General features: G+C 37.9%; 1 protein-coding gene across 2 annotated transcripts; it reads right to left on the minus strand.

The window, feature by feature from the left end:
* Positions 1–333: 333 nt before the first annotated feature.
* Positions 334–25586, minus strand: TOMM70 (translocase of outer mitochondrial membrane 70). Of its 2 annotated transcripts, none has more exons than XM_062596012.1 (12): positions 25312–25586; positions 15031–15204; positions 13613–13739; positions 10906–11015; positions 8813–8961; positions 7551–7758; positions 6815–6949; positions 5893–6000; positions 5150–5266; positions 4142–4239; positions 3487–3609; positions 334–2476 (listed from the first exon to the last, which is right to left on the minus strand). In XM_062596012.1, exons 1-12 carry the CDS (start codon positions 25573–25575, stop codon positions 2323–2325), a joined length of 1767 nt encoding a protein of 588 aa, XP_062451996.1. In that variant the 5' UTR covers positions 25576–25586; the 3' UTR covers positions 334–2322. The 2 variants fall into 2 exon arrangements, with proteins under 2 accessions (XP_062451996.1, XP_062452005.1); XM_062596021.1 differs by lacking the exon at positions 25312–25586 and adding an exon at positions 25054–25083.
* Positions 25587–25692: the final 106 nt, after the last annotated feature.

The raw sequence follows: 25692 nt of genomic DNA on the forward strand, positions 1-25692 counted from the left end.
GGGGAGTCTGAGCCAAATCCAACTACATACACATTAACAGGATGCCAGCTACTCAGATTCCCAGCTTTCTTAGGTGGATCTCCTTTCCCCTGTAATCTTCAACTCTTAACATCATAACTGCAATTGCAGAGCCTTGTTCATTCCATGTCTCTTCCTCATTTCTTCTTAAAGGTTCATTCAGGTGAGAGAAGATGAAAGGGAGCCATTATCAGCTCTTCCTAGATTCAGGGCAACCTCAAGCATGCAGAGATCAGTACTACAGGTTTGTGCAGCTTCACTTAGCATTGCTCAATGCTTTCACCAAAACTACTACTTACATATGTCAGAGAGAGATACTTGAAGGTAATATTTATTTGTTGAGTTTACAGGTGATATGTCATTTACAAAAAAAATTACAGACAAATGCATCCTTTCAGTGCAGTTTCAAACTAGTCCAAGAACAGGCAAAAATCCGTGATGATCTGGAATGCTAGTAATAGACAGCACATGCTTTTCTCCCTTCATTTAGAGGGTGGGGGGGGCAATAGGAAAGGAAGGACGATGGGGAGAAAATGCCAATGTAAATACAGCCATGCAAATAAAAACTCCTTAGGAGAAGAGGGCACAGTTAGTCTGGCATATTTTTGTTCTCAGGTAATTGATGCAGAGATTGGAAGTTCAAGAAGAGGTCTGACACTTATTAAGTGCAGTGCCCTTAGAGGCTGCCTATACCTTCCAATGCCTTCAGTTCTACCCCAACACTACGATTTCAGATAATCTACTGAGCTAGATAAAATAGAAAGCTTAAAACTTCATGTGTACTGTCCAGCATTTGAATTCTCCTTTGTAGCTGCTGGAAGGAAGGAAGGTCTAGTTGAAACTGTAAGTTGCTGTCACAACCAGAGAACAAGACAGTTTGAGACCATAGCTTGGTTCAATTTTAAGAGATGAAATACATTAGAAAATTCAGCACAAGCAGATCTATTATTTTGGGGATAGGAAGAAACCCAAATCAATGTATGGTAAACTAGGTAGAGTCAATTAAGTATTTGCAGAAGATTTATCCAGTCACATCAATCTAGGGAGAGGCAATATGGACTGATTGACTTCAATACTAAAAAGACCAATCCCAAGCAGCACAGAACCCTAGCTAGAGGAAGACAGCTTATACTACTATTTGATAATTTGCCAATTAAAGACTATGTTATTTGCAGAACAGTTGCTTCACTTCTGCAGTACTTGTAATCTTAGGCAATACAGGGCCTAAAGAACAAAGAAACCAATAAAAATTCCAAATTCCTTATTTGAAATTTCAGACTAACTTTTGTTCTTTATCCCATTTAAACCTGCAAATGGCTCTTACTAGGATTAAACCAGAACATAACAGCCTTCAGAGACTGAGGAAGAGAATTCAAATGGTCTATTAGCTGTTACCCTTAAGCACCAGTGTTGGAAACATACAAAGATCATACTCAAGCATGACCTTACCTTGGCAGCTCTACTCCCAGCAGTGCTGTCTGTTCTTGAAAGTCTCCCTGAACCTTCCAGAACAATTTCCCGTGACATTCAAGTTGGGAGTGGTACAAGCGAATGCAACTTCTCATCCAGTAACCTCTACACTGAAGCAGTGCCACCTGACCTCTTTCCCTCCACCAGCCTTGGTACCAGCGCTCTTTCCAGTACGCTAGTGCCTTCTGGGGTGAAAATAAGGCCTGTTGAAGTAATTCCCTAATAGCTGCCACAGGACTGTTTCTAAAGTAGTTATGCAAAGGGTGGGAGGGAAGATTGTGCATGCTTGGATATATTTACAGAGATTCTCTCCACGTCTATAGGCTTTTAAAAAAAATCTCTATTATTAAACAGTTCTGTAAATTAATGTTTTCCTTTTTGCAAAATTAAAATCAACTCTCAAGGATTAACTGCATATAAAAAAGAAATCTATTTTACAGCACTGACTAGTATTACCTTTAAAATCAACAGGAAAAAAAACATGCTGTAAAATTACTTGATAAAGCAAAAATCGCCCACAACATAATCACCCAAAGTGAACCAATGTAAAGTTTTTATTTGCATGGCCAAAATGTCTTCCATTTGTTCCCTTGCAACTTTATTTCCCTTAACACACTTTAAGGTTTTTGCTGCAGAAGGAACAAGCTGCAACACTGCATACTTCCTTGAATAACCACTCCCACAACACCTAAACATTAAACAGATGTAACAAATGACAACACCACGAACGGGAAAAAACTAAGTTCCACCATTCAACATGGTTTGCAACAGCGTCTTCAGGGCTGGCTGAAGTGGGCAACTTCACTTTAGAAGGTCTTTTCCTCCTCTTTTTCTTTACAGTGTTGGTGGTTTCAACCCGTACTTCTTTGCAACTTCTGTCTGGGCATAGGCAGCATCACAGAGTGAGTAGAGGTGGGCCATCTCCATTTCAGATTTGGCAAGGTTGATAGCTTTGTTAAACATTTCAATGGCTTTATCCAGATTGCCTCTGAAATAAACCAAGACGCAGTCCAGTTAAGAACAGCTAAGCAACTTTTGCATCTCTACACCATCTTTTCCCCACCACAGGGCTCGCAGTATCCACTAATAAAAGTTTAAAAGGACTTTAGGAGGAACCACCATAAGAACTTGGGATGATGACGCACAAACAGAGGGGCAACCTGAGTACCAATCCAAGCAACAAGGATAGTATTAAACAGCATTCCCCTTCAGAGCCCCACAGGTGGTAGGTAGTGTGGAACAGAATGTTCACCATGGGTCAGCAAGCAGATTACACAGACAGCGCCAGGACATCACAGGGAAGTCTTCAATTTTTCAACTAATTGAGACAATTTGTGCACTTAGGAGAAAAACTTCTACAGTAAAGACAAAAGCTCAAATTATTTTGACATAAAATGTTTGCAAAGTCTTTTCCCTGCAGAAGTTTAGTTGTCTGCTACTTTGATGGTTAAACATGTAAAGAAGCCTCTTGTTATAATCTCAGCTACAACAAACTTTTGCATGATTTTAACATAACACACTGTTATAGAAAAGTGCATTAGTTTCTCCTTTTTACCATAGGAACTTGCAAAATGCAGAGCTGTTGGGTGGTAGTCAGGGTTAAGAGCCTAGATTAGCATTCTTAGCACAAATGGTTTGGGCACAGCAAGATACGTCTTAAAGGACTACATTAGACACACAGGAAGTCTAGTAATGATTAATAAAAAGTTATTTTATATGTATGAGGGATGTATTTTTGCATACACAGACTGCATCTTGTCCAATAACTACAAAACTGGTAAACAGAGGAACCTGCCAGACCATAAAGTAGAAATACGTCATCGAGAAAGACAGACCTTCCCTAAGAGTTACAGAAAAAAAAAAAATCAGGACTTTTGTTAAGATCTGACCTCCCACTGTACTGGAGAGAAGATCTCAAGAAAGGCTTAAGGCTCATGGAGAAATCTAAAAGACTGCTATAATTTCAAAAGTAATTTAGACTCTACATCTTAACATTACCTTTGCACTTCAATCGTTCCCATGGTTTCATATGCAAAGTCACATTTGTTATCAATTTCAATGGCCTTGCTTATGAGTTCTAAGCCTTTGTCTAAATCTTGCTTCCACTGAAGCTGAAGCAAACTAAAAGACAAGGAGAAAAATTAGAACAAACTTCATGTATCCTTATAACCCAGCCCATGCAAGCTTAAAATATTCTGTACAAAGCTTAATTGAAGTCTTAATGTAGGGTAGACAGTAGTTTCACAACTTTTAAAGGAAGGTATATGTGAAATTCACTTTCAATAAACTATGTTACCAGTCTAATGCCTCCAAAGAAAGGTAAATTCCTCTCAAGAAGACTGGTTACAAGACGCTTTTGTGAAAGAGAAAACTTCAGCACAAAGCTCAAATCTAGACAGAGCTAAATTAAGAGTCAGATATATTTGAGGCAGATACTCAATTAGGAATGAGAACTAATGAAACTTCAGTGAAACTTCATTCTTATTTACAGTTTAGTCAAAAGTTGTAGAAATACATTTAACAGCATTAAGCTGTTTTCACAAAGTTATTCTTCCTGGCTGAAATTTTAAAAATTAACATTCAGTTATGCTTGATTCACCCTGGTATGCTGCCAATGGCCCTTGACTGAAAGAACTGTTATATTAACACATACCCTTTATGAACATATGTAGTGGCATTGTCTGGCTCAAGGTCTATACATTTATCATACATTTCATCAGCCTTGCCAAACTGCTGTTGATCAGTTAGTGCCTGCATCAGAACAAAAACCCATACATCAATATACAACCAAAATATACACTTCGTGTCAGGCTAATTCTAGTTAAAACCATATTGATATTATGAGATCAGATTTCTCTCTCCTATCACAGAGCACAGCAGGACAAGTACACAAGTTACTAGAATTTATTTTCAAAATTGATGCTTTTTTTTTTAGAAAAAAAAAGTGGCTAGCCTTCAAGTGCAAAGATTATTATCACAGTGTTATTTGTAATGGGGGATCCACAAGCAACATATGTTGAATGTACCACAAAAAAAAAAATCATTCTACAAATCTGTATGTGCAAGTTTCAATTTCTTCCTTTTTCAAGCTTACTTCTTCACCTCTCTTATCTTTTGAAATTATACAAATCCTCAAAGGAAATGCATCCATACTGGCTACCCACTTAAAATCAGAGCCCCTAGTATTTAGTACTAGAACCAGCAGCACATTTTATTAGAGAAGAAACGACATTCTCTGTTACAAGTGTGCCTTACACACCGGTATAAAATCTGTTTATCCAGTGTATGTCATTTGTAGCAGAACAAGACTGTTATCCTATTTCCACCCATTCAACTCGCAGATAACCTGGACAATTCCTACAGTTCAAGTAAGATATCACACACATGCACAAATTCAAGGGAAAGGGTACTCCATGCCACTCTCTCCTAACAATCACCCCTGCTCCTCATCCCTTATAAACCACTCCACTTCCCACTAGTTCTTTCTCTGCTTCCCCTACCCCAGAACACCCATACCCATTATTTAAGGCAGCTTATCAAAGGATGTGTATTATTCTAGTACTTATTTTCAAAGATTTTCAAATAAGATTCAAAGGAATGATTGTTATCCAAGTTAAAAGGCCCATGAGAACACAGCACTTCAAGAGAGAGAAAAATGTACCTGAGCATAAAGTGCATAGCCTTCAGCACACTTTGGAAATTTTTTTATGACATCTTCAAAGCCTTTCATGGCTACCTGCACAGGCAAAGGATTATTTCCTGTGTATGCTTGGCGATACTATTAAAGAGGGAGAAAAAAAAAAGTTTCATCAGATCCACACACATCCTTAAGAAATATGTGCATGACAACTGCTTTACAAGTTCTAGAAGGTAATATTCCTGTACACTCTATCAAATTTGTTTTTAAAGGAACCTACCATACTTCAGTTTATGGTAGGGAAACGATAAGGCCAGGTAGTTGCCAACAGTATTCCCCCTTTTCAATGCCCAGAATGCCTCTTTTTTCACAGCATGCACAGCTGTCCGCAAAAGATTCCTGCACACAGGGCACTGTACTAGGTTGAAATAGTTTGTTTCCTCTTTCTTGATGATGTCTCTGTGTTTTTCACACCATTCAAACTGATTGAAGTAAAGCTTTTTAATATAATTCAAAGCAAAGTTGTGCATTCTTCTACCATGAAACATAAAAGACCACTCACTGTCTGAATAATGAACATTGAAAAACAGAAGTGGTAAACCCTTACTCAAACTGAAGAACATGTTGCATTAGTTCTTCACCTTATTATATATAAAAAAAAGTTAATTGCACTACTTTTCAATTAATTTCAAAGAAAAATTGAGAAACAAAACATGCTTTCAAGAACCTCTTTAAAGAAAGAGCACCCAGACAAACACATCACTTACCAGAGCAAAACATTTCTGTGCTTGAGCCAAGGCAGAATCAGGTCGCAATCGGATACATTCATCAAAGTCTTCCACAGCCTCTTCAACTTGGTCAAGCAGGATTTTCAACTAACCAGAACGAAAAAGAATCCTATTTCTGTATTTAATCTGTGGTTCACACATGTAAGTGATACTTCAATTAGCAGTTAAATCAGTTAAAGTAGTCTCCAGTTCACATTTAGAACTATCTAGAGACTTTCAAAACCTGTAACTAAAACTCATTGACATACCAGAGCCACCAGTGAAACTTTGGCTTCAGATACAAAAAGAAAATGTCCACAGGAAGGGATTGCGAATGTTTGCATTTTAGGTCGTTGCATCTCCATTACTGCTTTAGAAGAGATTCTAAACACTATGGCCAGTTTCCATAACTTTGCTGTGTTTTCAAATTACTTTGCCTCACTATAGTTAGTGTGAACTACATGGAATTTAAAACATTTTTGCTTTCAAACTTGCATTTCATCATTTTTTCCTGATATTGCAGTCCTCAACAGGAGTAAAACTTACTTTGTCATTCTCTTACTTTATTGACGAGTTATTTTAAAAATGCCAATTTTCAAACTGCAGAAGAGTTTCAGCCCCTTCAAACATCAAACAACACCATTTTTATCTCTGAGCGCTAAGGAGATCTAACAAAGTCCAGGAGAGAGGCACTTGATCTTTGGAAGTCTTCCTTACCACAACAATTTAGCATATCTGTATAAGGCAACGTTTCCTTTTTCTTCTAGCATCTATTATTACAATTCCAAGTTAGAAATTCATGTTTTTCTAATGCAAACTGTATAAAGTGTGTTTGATATATATTGATCTTTACTTTCTTTTAGTATATATTGAAATATTAAAATATTAGGACAAAAATCACTGTTTTTTTTTTTTTTTTTACTTGTCCTCGATGATGGTAAACATCTGCATTCTGAGGATCAATATCAGCAGCCATATTAAAGTCTTGCGTGGACAACACAGGTTGCTGCTGCTGCATATACATACTTCCTCGTTTGATCAGAGCATTGGCTCGGAGCTATAAAAAAAAAATGTTCAAATAAACATTAAGTATTCTAACATTTGCCCAGATTTAAGACTTGGTTATGATTACAGTATTTTTTTTTTTATTATTTAATTAGTTTCTCCCACTAACAGATTTCATTCATTCTAAGCAGGAAAATAATTCACATCGAGTCTAAACCAATCAATACAAATGAATCCCTCGTTTAATTAGAAGTAAGTCACTGTATTTTCAGTGAATTTGCATCCCTAGGGAACCTTTTCAGAAGATACATTCCCTATGCTTACAAATACATCAGCATTTTTAGAAGCAGTTCAATATGCAAGTACAATTAATGTTCTTCTTATTTATGAATTAGATTTTCCAGCTCTTATAAACCTCTAATTAATTCCACTTCCCCAGTTCTTTAGTTTCTGCAGCTTAGCACAGCTGTCTCAGAAATACTGACAATACGATCCTCCAGGAATAAAACAACGTAACAGCGAAAGAAAATAGAACGCTTCCATTAATGGCCTGAAAAGCTGGAAAATGAAGTTCTGAACTTCACTGCAAGTCTATCCTCTAATTTTTATGTTTTCCCAACACAAACTACAATCCAGCTGTGACAGATTCTTACCTTCACATTTGCATTTTCCATACTGATAACCTGATCTAGGTCTGGTTTGGCAGCATTCGCATTGCCAATAAGTAAATAGAAGGTAGCTCGCAGGAGTAAAGCTTCAGCCATATATTTTCCTTTTGCTTCAATTTCTTTTGTGCTCTCACTGATAATTTTGTCATAGTTCTCTTCTTCCATATATTGTTTTGCTCTCAAATAGCCAGAGCTGAAAGTGATGCAAGAACAGCTGTATATACATAAGCATTCACTGAACACTCCAATTTCAGGTCAGACCCCCTTTTTAAAATCATAACAAATACTAACCTTTTTCTAGATAAAGTTGCCACACTAGCATTATAAGTAGAGTTACAAATATTCCAGGATGGAGTCGTCACAGATTCAAAACATTTTAGACCAAAATGCCCAAATTACATTTGAAAGAAAACAAAGATTGTTTCCACCTCAACTTGAGCTTCATTTATCTCTTGAATTTTTTTCCTGTTAAGGACAGCTATAATTTCTGATTTAAAACAGAAAGGCTGGCAGGGTATTCCAGGTCAAAAATGAAACATAAAAGTCAGCAATATGCATTTTACATAGGAAAGAAGATTTCACAGCAAAAATTAAAATAAGTACTGCCTTGTTCTCAACTAAGTGTCCTGGATTCAATCAATCTACCTGCAGATCAGGTCCTTTCATCTTGCTTAAATAAAAACAAACAAACAAACAAAAAAAACAACAACAACAAAAAAACCCTCAAGCTTTTCTAAACTTTCTCAGAACAAACTTCTCATGTAGGTGCAATTTGATTCTAAAAAGATCCTTTCAGCCTCAGTTACTGTAGTTCAGAGTTTTCATTAATACAGGCCTTTTTCTGAGCTTGTATTTTCCCTTCCAATACAAAGGCTAATTTGCTCTCTTCCTTGAAAACTCTCTTTTAATATAAAACATCCCTTTTTCCAGAAACACCTTTCAGCTTTCTTCCTATCCTCTCATCTCCTAAGCTTTGCTATGGTGCTGTAAATAAATATTCAGTGCATTTTCCTGATCTCATTGTCTTCCTCTACTTAACGCATCAAAGCCATTTACAGTTTGGAACTAGCCAGTCAGCTTTCACAAGTTTAATTTTTTAACATTGATCTTATTTCATTGGTTAACTTTATCACCATGGGAATTCCTATGCCAAGCATTATAAAATAACAAGAAGTTACACTGAGCAAAACATCAGAACCACTGAAAACTTAATTCCAGTACCTAAAAATTCCCAACTGTACACTCACTTTTCTTTTACTTCAGAAGCTTCTCCCTCCTTATCCTTATCTTCATCTGACTTCTCACCCTTGAGCAAAGGTTGGGAGATTATATCATCTGTGAAGGAGCTGAAGTAGGATTTAATGAACTGCGGTGAGGGCATCAGAGGCTCACGATTCTGAAACACAGAGAAATGTACTTTTAAGTTATTAGATAGTAAGACCAGATGGTAAATGAGGAAGGGGATAAAGACAAGGATGATAAACAAATTCACTCAGGAAAGAAAAAAAAATTATGACTTGCTACTGATAATCTCACTCTCTGATAATTCAGTATTTTTGATTTGATAGTTTGTCATTCAGAAATTATTTAAGCTTCAGATTAGAAGTTTAGTACCCACCATCAGAGGGAATGAGAAGGTATTGAAGAGAGAAGGAAGGAGACAGGATCATTCTGCATGTGTGGACAGAAATGAGGACTCCTATGATTAATAATTGGGTAAATGTACTAAAGTGATATGTGTACATACATGTTGCCTGAAAAAGCAAGCTGGTACCTTTAAGCATGGACTTGCATATACTACCTATGAATTGGACCCTGACTTGCATTCAAGTAGATTCTGAATAGCAATTTGACCTTTTCTCCAATTTGTCCATGAGAAGCTGCTGTCTGACATTACAATGAAGACTAATGAGGCAATATCCTAATTCTACCTGTTGCTTGGCCCAGATACCACATATTTTACTTTAAATCTGAGAAGAAACACCCCTTACGTGCAAAAGCCTTTGTATAGCAAAAAAAAAAAAAAAAAAAAAAAAAAAAAAAAAAAACTTGTTCAAAAAGAACACTGTGCACAAGATTTACAATTCAATCTTTCCTGTAAAAAAAAAAGTCTGAACTCACTCTTCTGAATTCATCTATTAAGTTCCACCATAATAATGCCTATTCAAAGAACACTCTATGATGCTGCCACCATCACACTAGAAGCACAATTCACAGTTTTGTTACCTTGACTCTCCACAATTATGTGGAATTTATAGGAAGGAAATTCAGAATCTCAAAACCAATGTGGGTAAGTACTTCAGGCATTTTCACAAATATCATGTGAGATTATTTTGATGCCTCTCCTAACTTTTTTGTAGATCTATACAGTCACTTAGAACTACAGCTGCTACCTACTCCTATACTTCTATAGCTCTCATTGCTGCAATTTACAGACTTTAATGCAAAGAAATCTATGAGTTTCCAAGTTGAAAAGTACAAGCATGAACAGCTATTTAGAGGGATGGAACAGAAGCAGTCTGTGACTGAATGTCAAACTAATCCATCAACATGAAGGCTTATTTCTCAAGATAGAATCAGGAAGTCTGATTGCAAACAAAAAGGTCAGACTTTACAATGCATCTTTTTTCTTGTGTACTTGAAAAAAAAAAAAAAAGAAAATCACACACAAACATCCTTATTTCTTCACTTTTTAAAACCCAGGAATTCTTCCATTAACTTACATAGAATTTCTCTTTATATATTAAAAATAACCTTGGGAAAAAAGTCCTCAACTTTCCTTCGCATTTTAAGTCACTCACTACATACGCAACCAAAGTTGTTATGACATTTTTGATGACCTCTTATAACCCTTTCTGTCAACATATATCATAACTAAGTCAGTCAAATTACATTCTGTAATTAATTCAGCTAACATTCAGCTGCTGTAAACTACATCCCTATTGCTGTTCTAACACTGATACTTATCCTGTTTCCACTATGTTACAATTCCCCAAAAGTCCTAAGACATCATGCAAACTAAGACAGCATGCATCCTGAATGTAGCAATAAATTTGATTAATTTATTACACAACACAAAGCCTAAGGGTACACAATCATTTTACTCAGATCTGTAAAAAGATTTTAGAAATAGGCCTCTCTTCCTAACGAGGTTTCAGAAAGTCTAGCATATGACCTAACAAAAAACATCGTAAGTAAAATAGTAGCTTTGCACTAAACTGTTGTTGATTCTTACGATCACCAGCTGAAGACAGTGACTTGCCTATAACAATTGAAAAAAATGACAACTATGTTTCAACAATCACCTAAGCAGAATCAGAATTTGCCCTCAGTATCCTACCTTGTATTTCTCTTTGGCCTTTTCTTTTCCAAGGAGTTTAAGGACTTTATCAGCTAATAACATACTTTGCTGGTTTTGAAAGGCTTCTAAAATGCAGACTGCAGTGACATCTAGGGAACAACACAGAAAAGTGAAGTTAAAAATAACCTGTGCTAGTTACTAAAGTACAAAATGCATCACTAATACAACTCGTCGCTGTCAAACTAATACACACCCCCGTTCATGGATGAAAGCCTCCATTTCCAGTTGCTGTATTTGCCACATTTTACAAAACACAAAATTTACACTCAAAGTAATCTCCTTTCGATAAGAGGATTTTAAATCTACAAACAACCTTAAACAACTAAGGAAGTTTCATACCTCTAACAGGGGCTTTCAACATTTTGTAATTTTGAAGACAGTAATTACATTCAAATTATGTTTACATTAAAAAAATGCTAACACAGCTTCTCTTCTGGGACTGGTCTTAATTTTCTACTTTTAAAATTCAAATTCAGTCTGATCACATCTTGCTCCTTTCTCAATTTGAAAAATCTTTTCCTACTATATTACAAAATGTTCTGCACACCTCTGTGCCTTTGGGAAGGAGTAAGTTAAAAGGAAATTCCCTGCTGACTCATTTAAAGTGCCAGCCCACATCATATCAGTTTCATTCGCAAATAGAGACTCTGCACATGTGAACCCACTGTTGCCGGAATAATGTTTTGCAGTACTAAATGAGCCCTTTTGGCACATTACCGTTACTTCTCTTAAGTCCTTAAATTTTCCCGAGTAGTGTAACCCATTAACTTTCTCTATTTAATTTCTATATAAAACCCTGTCCCATTCACAAAAATATATTAAAGAGGAAAAGTCTTAGAAAAAAGCTTACCAGAAGCCTAAAATATCATTCCCACAAAGTCATTCTGTAAGGTTATTAACTATCAGGGTTTGGATTTGAAATTCAAACAGTGTATTGTAATGAAAAGCAAGTGTTCCACCTCAAACTTTCACTGTAGTTTCTGTAACCCTATACTGCTACAGAGGCTTTTATGTGATTATTTCCATCAAAACTCCCCATAACTCTGGCACAGTCAGGAAGTACAGAGGAACTCCTGGGAAAAAACACTACAGCCAGAAGCAGCATGCAAGATAGAGCCTACTCGTACTCTATTATACTATACTATGTGCCTGGTACACATGCTTTGCCCAACACAGGCAGCTACAAGCCACTGCCCAGACGCAGGTGAGAGAGCAGTATCTTCACAGATCATACTGCCAGGGAGTACCAGATTTTTGCTTTGTTTTGCTTTCCTCTATTACATGAATGTACCCACTTCCTGATATTCTACTGGCCACACACGGTTGGTAATATCAGGTAATATTAGAAAACTTATGTAGTTCAGAGAAAGTAGACAATTTTCAAGCATATCAACAAACTGCAAGCTAAAAATGAAGTGCAGGTTGAAAACAATTGCTACAAGCATTAATACTACTAGAATGATCAAAAAATTACATTTACAAACTATCATGCTTTTGCAGAAACCCCTGATCTTTCCTGTGGCTTTTTGTCATGTCAGCTTATCACAATTACAGAAGGTCTAGATTTGTTACAGGACTCCAAAAGTGCAGCTGTTCTGCAACAAGTGCTTGGTGTACTCCACAAGTATTCTACAGATTCTTCTGAAGTCATGGAGCAAAATTGCAAGGGACTCGATTCAATGCCCCAAGCAATTCCTTCTAGTACCTATCCTCCTACATGGCAGAAAGGCAACTTACCATTGGAGAGAGGCGAAAAAAACAGCAGCAAGACAGAGCACACAGATTTTCCTCATTGTAATCATCTAATTCAGCAAATCTAGTTCTTAACTGTTACACATAATAAAACTAATTTAGTTGCCTTAAGAGTTAGATTCACCAGCTACTAGAACACCATTTTGTTTTCTTTCCTGCTTGGATAATAAGCACTGATACAACTAAAAATTTAATTTGCCTTTTAATCCTGTTTCAGTAGAAATAATTTCACTTGATGAAAATTAAGTATTTTCAAATAGTGACACTTAGTTCAGTGGTACCTTTAGACAACACATCTGTTATCTAATTCTCCTTAATTTTGATGGCTTCTCAGTCATATCTTCCTGACAGTTTGCAAGAATCTGATAAACTAGGTTCTGCCAAATATACAATGTTAATATATAAAAAAGTATCTGTTCCAAATATCCTGTTAGGCATCAGAAAGAAATAATATTGAAGCTGTTTTTGCTTTAATACCTACCAAATGAATTCAAAAGACTGACATAATTTTGTTTCTAAAAGCACCTTCTCCACCTGCAGAAACACCTTGGTTCCTAGAGCAATACTATTTCTCTACAAAGGATTGTGAAGGAAGTTTGTTATTGCATGGAACTAGAATGACTGTTGTCTGAGCCTGGTAGGTGAATTCTGCTTTAAAAATGTAGGGAGTTTCCTGAAAACAGGATATCTTAAATGGTTACAGTAAGATCAATTCCCAGCAACTGCTTCAGATCTAAACTGAAAAACGGAAAAAAGGTTTCTTCTTAGAATAAAATAGAACATACTTGTGGTAGTTATGAACATTTTAAAATATATAATTGTGTATTACTAAAGCTACAGAAAGAAAACACAAAACAATCCTGTAAGTTTTAGTGTCTCCATAGTGCCCAAGCTGCTTATTCCACTTCAAGTACACATACCAAGAGACACTCACCTTCTAAACATTCCTTCTTATTGTCCAGCTTCTCATGAGCCTTTGCACGTCTGAAGAGAGCTTTTACGTATTTAGGGTTAAGCTCAACAGCCTTTGTACAATCTTGTGCCACTTCTGCCCATTTTTGCTGTGGGTAGAAAAACAGCATGATGAAGGACATCCTACTCAGAAAGATGTATCGTATTAGGTCTCTGCTACCAACACTAGGGTCATGCCCACCTAACAGAAGCTGCAGTTCCCAGAGTTATGGTTCTACTTGCTCACTTCTATTTCTGCAAGTTGCTCAGTAAAAAACTGCCAGCCACCACTGGAAGCCACCCACAGCAGAAGAGCCACAAAATGGAAACAAATTCTTACCCCCCAAAAAATATATATATAGTTTGTACAAAGTTGATGCAGACACCTGCAGGAGGTAATGATGGGACTGAAAGACTGGCACACAATAGATGGAAGAAATAAGATGAAAACATAATAAAAACCAACATACAAGATTAATCAAGTGCTAAAATACATGTTACTTTAATTTACTATTGTTATCTTAGTTTACTACACTACATCAATTCAAAGGGATGATATATGAATATGTAGGAATAGAGTTGGTTTAGGCTATTAAAAAATAAAAATATTAAAAATATCAAAAATAATTAAATATAAAAATAGGCTTTTCTAATAATTGGAAAAGAGGAACCACATACAGTTCTTAGACATTTATTATTCATAAATCAGTATTACAAGTAATATGTGTTTAGACAAGAACAGCATTTTAGCCCTCCTCAACTTTCAAGGTTAGGTTCCTCTAAGCATCCAGTCTCTCACTTGACACTTCAGACCATGAAAAGTCATTTTTCCCCATTCTTTCACACAGCTCTCCAATTCAACCTCAGAAGCCAGCCTGTTGATACCATAATAAAAAACAGTAATCCACTTCTAAAGCAAATATCAAGTATATATTGCTAACAACTAAACGTTACTTCCACCTACGCAAAATTTTTAGTCTGGGCTTTTGTAGGTTGTATGTGGCTTTTTATTAGCTTTTGAAGTAGTGTATCACCAAAATATTTAACTTTCATCTAACAGTTACAAAGCAACACACTAGAAAATAAAAGCAAAACTAACAGGTATACAAGAAGGCTGCTCTAGAGGATAAGAAATTAAAATCTTACCTTACAAGAAAAGGCCTAGAAAGACACTAAAAAATTACATAAGATAGACTGAGATGAGTTAACAGAAAATAATTTTAAATGTAGGTGGACAAGTAGGATGAGCTGGTGAAAAAAATACAGCTGCAAGCAATGGCATCCCGCTTTAAAGGTAGTACATATTACCACCTGGGAATCTTCAGTGGACAAAAATGTAAAAACACGTAATTTGCAATAAACTTAATCATATGTTTATCCTAAAAAGTTACAATTTCTTACCAGTTGTTCATAGGCAGCAGCTCTGTTCTGATAGAAGGTAGAAAGATCAAGATTTTTCTCAGGAGGGCACAAGCTGATAGCCTCAGTATAACACTGAATAGCTTGCTCATATTTTCCTGCTTTAAAGTATTTGTTTCCTTTGTTCTTTGCTGCTTGAGCTCTATCAAGAGGGCTCTGAAAAACAAAAGTGATCAGTCAGTTCAAATAAGAAAAGCTTCACAGCAAGCAGAAGATGCACATAAGGGCTAATCTTCAAAGATATAAAATGGATTTGAGTACTAAACTCTAGCCTGGACTTCTGAAATCTCCCTCCTTACAATTTTTGGAAAAACACAACAGATTCTTTTTTGAAAGTATATAAGACAGCAGAGCAGCTTTTAAACTGATTCAGCACAATGGTATCAAACAGTGCAGTCAATTCTCTTTAGAAAGCTAGACAGGTTTTAATGTTACAAGTGGTTTATCAGAAGAACCAGAGACTAGCATGTGAAAACAACAAAGCCTTCAAAACAGTTCAAATAGGAAGTTTCCACCTAAAGTGCATATAGCCTGTAAGACCAGAGCTGACTCAGCATAATACGAACAATAAGAGGAAAATACTCTGTGAAAAGACCTACTGAACAAGATGACTAAAACCTGCATGGGAAAGCAAACACATTTTGCCTTCCATACACTAGACAAATTATTAACTCTTTTACAACTTCATACAACCTCAGGCTGATAAAAAGTACTGGACTGCCACAGACAGCCAACAGAGGATGGAAAGTTTTACTATCTGGCCTTGCTAACCAGACCTTAAGGCTTGGCCTTGCCTGCTGACCATCTGCATTTCTGGAGAAACCAGCATGCATGCTCAACCTCTAAATTTACACAACAGTTATCAAATACTGTAGTTTATATGGAATTAGATATAAAAAGACCCTCTTCAAAGAGCTATGACTCACATTCAGTAAATACACAGCTGCAGAAGATACTAAACATTCCTCTTCTGGAAGGTCATGTCACTGAAGAAAATACAGAATTATCTGCCATGCCTTAGCTGTTCCTCTTTCACAGTCCAACCTCAGTGATCACATAGGCAGTTCCCAGCTAATGTGCCAGACAATGAAGTGAACAGAGGTATACGCATATATGCCTTTCTTCCAATCTCTCTGAGGAGTCGAAGAGCAAAAAACAGTTAGCTGCAGGATTCACTAGCTTTCATCTGTTGATTCACACACACCAAAAAGATCATCTAGGATTTGCTGGCAGTTGTAAATGCTGCCCTGTGAACATATTTCTGTCTCCTCTCTTCCCTCATCTACTGCTAGCACCACTAACTATACTCGTATTGCTGTAAGAAAAACCTTGAAGCATCTTTTCATTTCATCAGTCTTTTTCCATGCACATCTGCTCAGTTTCACACCAGTCTGATCATTTTTTGCAACAAAATGACTTTTTAAAACTTAAAACCTAGAGGCAAGGCCAGTAGCTGCAGCTCCTCATTTATGGCTTTATGGCATTGAATTATGGCATGAATGAATCAGATGATGGGTGCCAGCTTTAGTTCCTGCATAAAAATAAGCATCCAAATAGAAGAGAAGTACCTTACCTGCACTGTCCTGAGGAGAGGCTTACCAATGAAGCCATATAAAGGAGAGAATTTCTTAAATATCCTTACTACCAAAAAAAGTCTTCTCTGAGCTCACCAGTCATTCAGTCTATCAGAAACCAATCACTACCTTGTGACATTCATAGAGCAAAATGATCTGCATCATTTGTTAGATTTTTGTTTCTAACAATTTAAGTTCAAATTAATTAAAGGTCATTGTGCACAGTATATGAAGAGAGATGATGCCAACTCAGTGAACACACAAACGAGAATTGCAGGGCAAATATTTTTACTGAGAGCCATGTAGCTGTATATCTGATAAGCTGTTACTTTAAAATTCAACCCAAGTCCGAAAGGAAAATTATATTTACTTTAAGTATGTTCTAAATGTGGTTCCCAGTACAACTCTTACTGTTCTCTTAACTAATACATACAGTGGACAGAAATTAAATTACACAAAAATTAGCTTGGATTTTTCCTGTGGCATATCTACAGCAAATCACAATAGAAATTTCTTTGTGATTAGTTTACAAAATTCAGTGGTCCTCTAAGTTACTTCCTACTGAAAAGAAAGAACACAGCATGATATGCAAGCCACATCCTACATTCAGACCTTTACTCCCATTATCAAAACTCTAAGTCTGCTAAGATTTAAGACTACATTATAGATAGAGGGAAAAAAAAAAATCTATGCTGAGCATATGTTTACATTTGTTTATTACTTTACAATCATGGTCAGTGTCTGTAGCCTAACTACTCCAATACCTGTTTCAGGCTGGCCAAACTGTCTGTTCCTATCCTATGCAGTTTGATAGCCATGCACTGTCGTCCCACAGTAAAAACACGACTCATCTGAGGACTACGGGATAATATCCAAATGCAATAGCTGCTCCAGTGTAAGGGGTGGGATAAGAATCATCAGTGGTAGCAAGGAGTTTGTAATTCTAGGGCTGTCACTGGTGCTCTTCCTGCAACTTGGAAAGCATAAGCTTCAAAGATGATCCTAACTGCATGCAACAGCAACCAAAGATATTTAGAGAGCACAAGGCATAACACCACAGGAAAACCCACCAAAATTAGTAACTCTGTTATCACAGCAAGCTTTGAATAATAGTAACAAGGCCGCAGACCAGACAAAGAACTAAAAGGAAATTAATTATCAAATAGATGCTCATTCAGCAATTACCCTCCATCCCATGCATTGGATGATGTAAGAAATTCACAGGTGGGAGGATTAGAGAACAGTATGTTGTCATTTAATCAAGTCCACAGTAATGTCCACAAAAGAAGAAAATCAATTTTTCTTCTGCTAGTTTAAACTAGACTCCTAACTTCTGAGTCTTTTTCTCTGCAGCTTTAGGTACACTATTCTGGTGTTCCTCTGTCTGCATACAATGTAACATTTCTGAAAGGCAGTCCTTTTAAAAATGAAGGTTCCTAAGCTTCTGCATAACAAATAAACCCGCTTTTGTAAGGGCAATATGGGGAATGAAAGAATGTTCAGCATTGCATACCCATGCAAAAGAGAACCCCACATAGACTGCATATAAATTGCGGATTAAAATAACTATAAAACATTTTATCTGTGGCTTCAGGTCCGAATGCTTAGAAAACACAGTGGTAAGTTTTAAATTCAACTCTCTTTTCTAAATAATGATGAGATTAATCTTCTTAGCAACCAGAAAACTCTTTTACTACAGGAAAAAAAAACATACCAGAAAATAACGGATCAATTAATGTGCCTGGTGTAGAAAAATCACTGATGCAGTCATGGAATAAAAGTTGCTCAGACGTGCTCCAGAAAAAAAGGACATAGCTTTTATTTTACTTTTAAAACTTAAAAAGTTGTTAGTTATAAATATTGTTAAAAAAGCATAAGAAATTCTGTTTCTAAATCACATATTCAAGTTAAATAACTGTAGCACAACCTGCTGAAGCCAGAAGTATTAGAAAGCTAAATTCATGCCTGTTTTCTTGGGGGGGGAGGGGGGAAGTGCGTGCATGTGGGTTTTTTTTTTTAAGGTATTAAAGAATTAATGTTACATTATTTTAGCATTCTTATTTATGCTGTTATGAAAAGCCTGCAGTATATAATTCTTAATCTGTGATCAAATTTTGAAAGTGTTAAGTCTTAGATTTATCCCTGACCTATTTTCTGCATTTTTTGAGCTTCTTCCCCTGTCAGCCCTGTTGCTAAAGGAAGATGTACACAAATAAACTGACTCATTATCCAAAAAAAGTTCACATACTTTACACAGAGCTAATCAAACAAAAGATCCTTTTCTTCCATTCCCTTGCAGCTGTAATAATTTTAGACATTATTTACCACCAGATTGAAAACACTTTCAGACAAAAATGGCCTTTAAAAATAAAAATGCAACAGTCTCCACATCTTCCAGTTTCATGGCTTCAGCTCACCTGATCCATTGCAATTGTGGTTACTACAGTAACAATCAACATGGCATGCTAGATGTATTTTGGCTCTACAGCAAAGGACTTTATAAAGCAAGAATTCCTCTCACACAGTTTATCATCTCTTAGTCAAAGAATCAGAGTAACAAGCAAGGCAGTTCAATAAAAATGAAGTTCATAATCAATTGTCTACAAAGGCAGTGCATACAAATATAGCACTGACTCAGGCCACAGCTGCTTCTGAACACATCAGCAAAAAAGGAAGGAAATTTTCTTGCTTCCCTTGCTTTGGATTAATTCTGACGAGTATAGACGAACAAGTACTAAAGAGTTTTCATTCAGCTGTATGATGGCATTGCATTTACAGACTAGTTTTCTCTTCCATATTAAAGTGCAAACTACAGCAAGTTTCTTATCCAAGGAGAAGTTTTAGTATGTTCCTTACAAGATTTCTGTCTATTCCCAATCTAACAAGAAGAGAATTTTATTTCATTCTCACCGAAGATAACAGTGACAGGCTGCAACAACTAACCCATCCAAAGACAGAAGATGCACTTTCAGGACACTAAGATTCTAAGCTGCAACTTGCACTGTAGACACTAGGAATGCAGGAATTTCCATTGTATTTGCATCACAAAGCCAGGGATAGCACCCCCTACTCTGAAGCCAGTAGGGCTGAAAGAGCCTCCTATAAAAAGGTCTGCTTTCCACATTCACTTCCATAAGAGAGTCTGTGATCCCACTATAGCCATTTGAGATTAAACATTTGCACAAAAAACAAACAAACAAACAAACAAACAAACCCCACTTTTCCCTGTATTTTTATGCCCACATGTGGCATCGTTTTAAACTTTTTGTCAGAACCATATTCACGTTATCAAATTAAGAGCCTGATTCCTACAGATACAACTGTTTTTGTTATATTAAACCTGCTCAGAACCAGTAAGTATTAAAAAATACCTATCATCATGATAATCTTTTGTGCTTTACAATTTCCACACATGCCAAGACTAAAGCAGTAGTGCAACTTTTTTAACGCTTCCTAGGGTATACAGTTTTTGAAAAACTTGGACTCAGTTGTGTACCCACCATGAATGTCTGACACAGTCATACCAAAACAAAATACGCTGTCTTCCATTACGGCTAAAAGCAGACAAGACAGTTCTCTGACATGCATGGCAGTTTACTCTGCTGTTTAGCACATGTTCATGACACTCAGTTCATGACACTCACCGTTTAGATGCCTCTACAATATTCATGCTGCTAAATACTCAACAGGCTCCTTAGGGTAAGGATACATGTCTTTCTCATATCTTGAATGAGCTTTCCGAATTTGAATACAACTCGGAAGTTATCTGCAGTTACAGGAAAAAATAACATCTCAGTATTTAGATCGTTTTGCGCAACTGTTCACTATCAATTGTCAAAACCTAGAATTTAAGCCAAAGGACACTTGTGTTTTTGAGAAGCACTTTGTTATCTAAGTAACTAAACAAGCAAATTCTTGACTATCTGAAGATCAGACAGCACAAATAAAATTTTTAACTGTTACTTTAACCTCATTGGATCTACTGTCCTCATAAAACACTCAAAAACTGCATGTGAACAGCTGCCACTTAACAGCAATAGACTGCCAACTGCAAGAATAAAGCTCAGTAACCTCCAGCAATGCCAATATGTTTAAATCAGCAGCTTAGGACTCCCTTTCTATTTGAGGGACATTGTCATCACTGGCTGGCAGCAAATTCTTTGTTCTGCCAGCCATCTTCAAAGAACAGTGAATCACAACAGAAACATGAGCAGCAAGTTACACCATTTTCTTTTGACTAATAAGGATTTGCAAAACCCCTTGCCTGGCAGATGATATGCAATGGCACTACTGCTTCAGCCATCAATCTTAATTTGTCAGCTTGCAAAAGGTGCCTCGTACTGGACCTCTTTCTTCTTCTCCAAGTGACAGGACTAAGAGACCCTCTTGACCTGATCAGTCATCAATAAAAAAAAAAAGTAATGTTTTCTTCACTGCTACAGAATCCCTATACTTTATTTTGTACTAACATTGATCTCACCAGTGTTCTCTCAGACCTATACCGAATGATATTAACTGAGTGCAAATTGTTTTAAGATTCTCCTTAGCACTGAAACCATTGAAAGAGGAAAACAGTTTTTCCACATGAACTTAAGATGCAAATTCACAGGGAAAACAAGGACATATTATGGTTATAAAAAAAAATAAGCTCAAATTTACAGTAAAATTTATGTTTTCCAGTCACCTTCTTTTTAATGAATTTAAGTCACGCAGTCCTACTATGAATAAGTTGCACCTGAGCTGCCAAGGCTCTAACAATTGTTCTATTGATATTACACACATTTAAGGGCTTTCTACACCTGTCCACTACAGCTGACATGAAGCATAGTACACCTGCAGTAGAGCAATAGATTTATTAGGCAAGAGGTGCATAACACAACAAGAATGACTTTTATAGATTTCAGTCAGATTAATTCATAATAAGAATTAACATCAGTGCATCTAGACAAAAAAGTGGTAACTCCTTAAAAATAGTGATCTAATATTGCAGCCCTGAGATAAGCAACATTCAGCAAATTAATATAGATAATGGAAAAAAGCCATACTAGTTGGCTGTTGATCCTGGTATGTGGCATCACACAAGTCAACAAGTGGCCACTTTCCCTCACCACTGCACTCAAGTGAGTATACCCAGCTCAGAGGAAAATGTCATGCAAAGATAGTGGACTGCTGTAGACCAAGCTGCTTTGTCTGCATCACGCAAAGCTGCACTGTTGACTAAACAGTTCAAGAATCTCTGTTCAATGCTTCCTGATATGCTGAAAACCCAGCGTTAGCCTAGAAACCTGCTGAAATCAATCACAGGTGAGATTTGGACTACCAAACACTTGCTGAAAGGAATGATTTCAACTTAAGTGGGGGAAAAAAAAAGCAACCAAAACAGTTGCTTACTGACTAACACACATTTCCTCCTATCAGGCAAGGAGGGTATAAACATGCTAACAGGTTACCATGGAGTAAGTAAAAAACATGAATCAACTAGGTATCAATTTATTTTTGGTAACTACCAGATATAATAATCCCCCCACAATAAATGCAAAGCAGTTTACTACTTAAGCATGTTTAAACTATGCCGGTATTCACCACAAAGTAAGAGGGCACATGAAAAGGAATTGCTGTTACTGAGTAGCTAAAATGCAACCCATCCAAACTCTGAAAAATAATGACAAGTTCTATAATTAACAGATGCAGTGCAACTTCCTGACCTTTGAGGCCTCCCTAGCTACATTTTTACCATGAGTACTTAACTGGCACAAGAATACCAGTTTACTGTACTGGTGAGGAGTTGTGCTTACAGGAAGGGCAGTCTGAGAAGTAGCTCAGCTTTTCCCAATATAGCACCTACGCTAAGGGCTTCTGCCAGTACAATGTCAGTGACAGATTGTACACTTGATCAGAGCAACTATGCCAGGAGATTCATCCAATGCAGATATAGCTTGGGAAAAACATGGTGTTTCAGCAATAAGTAAAACTAAAGTCTGAATTGCAGGCAGATAAGTAAAAGACGTCTGAATAAAGAACAAAGAAGGTTTTAGACTCTAGGAATTTTCTGTTTGTTCTTTGAAAATGTTATCTGGCTGTTTTATTATCAGGGAATAGAGCAAATGGATACAGAAGCTGGCTCAATGAAATATATACAAAGTCTCAGTTCTAATTTAAATATACAATTAAAAGAGTAGTTACCACACACACACACACTGTTGGTAGCCCATTCATTGTTGACCTGTGTTTTCGAATAGACTTCCCACTTGCATTTAAACTCAGCCGGTTTTCAAATACAAATTTAAAAAGTCGGTGATTCATTTTACAGCTAAACTCTCCAAACCACCCCCCCCCCCAAAAAAAACACATTAGAAAGGCAGACCAATACAAGGCAGGTAGTTAAGTATTAAGACACCTGGGAAGGTTGTATTTTGAATCAAAGGTCATAAGACACCAGTAATATCCGTAACTAATAGAATGTATGTGAAAACATGAAGTCTACACAGCATAATCTTTTCGGATATGAGGAACTGGAACGCAATCCTCCCTACATACATAAAACAGCCAAGGAGTAGCTGCAGCCACTTTGATTTTCCTGCTGCAGCCATATTTTGTCTACTGTCATCTTATCAAGCAAATCTGGTCCTATTTGCTACACTTTTCTTAAACCCTATCTCCTACTTCTTTATAGCATGCAGTGATACTCTTCAAGGAACTCCAGATTATATCAGTCATCCATATACTTTTTGATAGGTGTATATAATCTATCAGTAATTCATTTTGTGGAGCAGTCTGAAATACTCAGACATTCTGAATTCTTTAAATTAAGTGCAACATTGAAAGCTATTCCTGCTTCAAGCACAACTACAGAAAGGCTGCAAAATATCTTAAGATACATACTGTAATCCAAAACATGATCAGAAAATCCTGAGCTAACAAACTAACAGCAAAGTCTCTGCAATTACACAAAGGTCCAGACGGTCCAGCTACTCCAACAGTAGCCTGCAACTCAGAGCTCGCAAGCAGCAAGCACACTGCCACAAAGGTGCCAAGCACTGCTTGTAGCCACAAGCCAAAGCTACCACAGTAAACAAAATTTGATTTTGTCCCTGGTGCTGTACTTGTTGTTGCTTTTGACACTGTTGCTTATGAGCTAACAACAAACAACTGCCACTTGACTATCTGCCCCCAGGTCCAGCATGGGTTTTGCAGCTCACTGTACTACTAGCGATGCCTGAGGGTATCCATGATTCAGTAGCTGTGGAAATTCTGACCTCCTCATCCCTCCCATGTGTTCTTGCCACTGTTCGCCCACTCACTTGCATAACATTTATCTTCATCACTGAAACGATCAAGGTTAAAAACTGCCTTTTCCAATCTCACCGTTACTCTTTTTTCCTCAAAATCATCTCAGAGAAGAAGTTTAAACTAAGCCTTTTCCCCTCACCATCCCCAGGTAAGAGCAATCCAGCTGGTACACTGTCTATGACACGAGAGAGGGGAAAATGCAGGAGTATCTTTACAGGACTCTGTCACCAAAGCCAGCATATTTTAAAGTTAGCTCTACTATGCAAAAACTAACTTCCAAAAAACACAAAGTTGCATGTATGACCTGCATATGGAGGGCAAGAGCAGTGGAAAACAGTTTCAGACAATAAAAATTAGAATACTGATTATGTTCCTCATTCAATCAACTTGCTAAATCTAAAACTTTGAACACACTCATTAATTGTAACACCTCCTCAATACTACAATGTGCCTGCCAAAACACCTGTGGCAGCAGATGTGAAGAAAGTACATCTCGGAGATATTTCTTCCCATAATAGGCACAAAAGAGAATCATGGACCTGATTTTAACTCTGTTTTTCTGTATTTTCTTTCAATCTCTGTGTAGACATGTTTTATTCAAAATTTCTCTGGAAGTTTATTTGCAACAGGACAAATGCAAGTTCAAACAGCATACCTATTTAAGTAAACTCTGCTCTGAGATCTCAGTCACTTTAGCTATATGGCCTTTGTATTTCCACGTAAAATGTTTCACTTGTTAAAAATTCTGACTACATTTTTTTCTACTCCGGCATATCCAGTATCTCAGACTAATACAGAACCAATCAAAATTTTTCTTTTTTAAATATTGATCTCAGAAGCAATTTTCTCATAGCTATTATGCTGCTCAGAAGAATAAACACATTCACTGAGCAACAGCCCCATTTACAGATTCGTGTCCTTCTAGATCTGCATAGCTCACCACAAGGCACTTACATTAATACAGTTTGCCTTCCAAGTGCCAGCATTGGGAAGAGAACAAATAAGCGTACTCTGAACAACTACCAGAAAGACTGAACAGCACTGAAGAAAAACCCCTTGAAAAATCAGCGCCTGAACAGCAGAATTCAGAAGCGACGAAGGCTGCCCTCATGCGAAGAGGCTGCCACCCCAGCGCACTCACTTCAGCGCCGCTCATGCCTTCAGAGGCGCCCCCAGGGCCAGCACGGGGGCTTCGGGAGCAGCCACGGGGAGGAAGCACTGAGCCAGCCCAGCGCTGCCTACCGCACACCAGGCGCCCCCGGCTCCGGCCGGCCCAAGGCAGCCCTGGGAGCGCAGGGGCGGATACGCCCGCTCCCAGCCCCCTTCCCCCGCCCTCCCAACGGCCGGGAGGAACGGCCGCGGGGCAGGGGCGGCGCCAACCGCCGCCGCGCGCGCTCACCGTCTCCTCGCGGCCGGGCCCGTCGGGCTGGCCGCTGCCGCAGGCGCCGGGACCCGGGCTCGCGCGGCCCTCGGGCGTCTTCCGCTCGCTAGCGCCCTTCCCGCCGCCGCGGGCCGCCCGCCGCCCCCACAGGTAGAGCGCGCCGGCGCCCAGCAGGATCGGCGCCCCCAGCACCAAGGCCAGCTGCCAGCGGGACAGCCCGGCACCGCCGGCACCGCCGCCGCCGCCGCCCGCCGCCGCCTCCACGGGCTTCGAGGCGGCCATGACGCGCTCACACCGCCGGCCCGGGGGAGGGGAGAGAGGGGTCACCGGACACCCGGGGCATGCCGGGAGGGAAGGGGAAAAACGGTCAGGAAAGCACTTCCGCCTGCCCTCCGCCGG

Source organism: Rhea pennata, chromosome 1 (genome assembly GCF_028389875.1).
Source record: "Rhea pennata isolate bPtePen1 chromosome 1, bPtePen1.pri, whole genome shotgun sequence".
Lineage (NCBI taxonomy): Eukaryota > Metazoa > Chordata > Aves > Rheiformes > Rheidae > Rhea > Rhea pennata.

Bases quoted from the DNA above. Each gene is read 5' to 3' on its own strand.
- TOMM70 (XM_062596012.1), bottom strand. From the start codon at position 25,575: ATGGCCGCCTCGAAGCCCGTGGAGGCGGCGGCGGGCGGCGGCGGCGGC. The intron at 13,740-15,030 runs GTAAGAAATTGT...TTCTACCCACAG, and splicing joins CTGCTGCCTATGAACAACTG to CAAAAATGGGCAGAAGTGGC. The intron at 3,610-4,141 runs GTATGTGTTAAT...CTTGTCTTTTAG, and splicing joins ACTACATATGTTCATAAAGG to TTTGCTTCAGCTTCAGTGGA.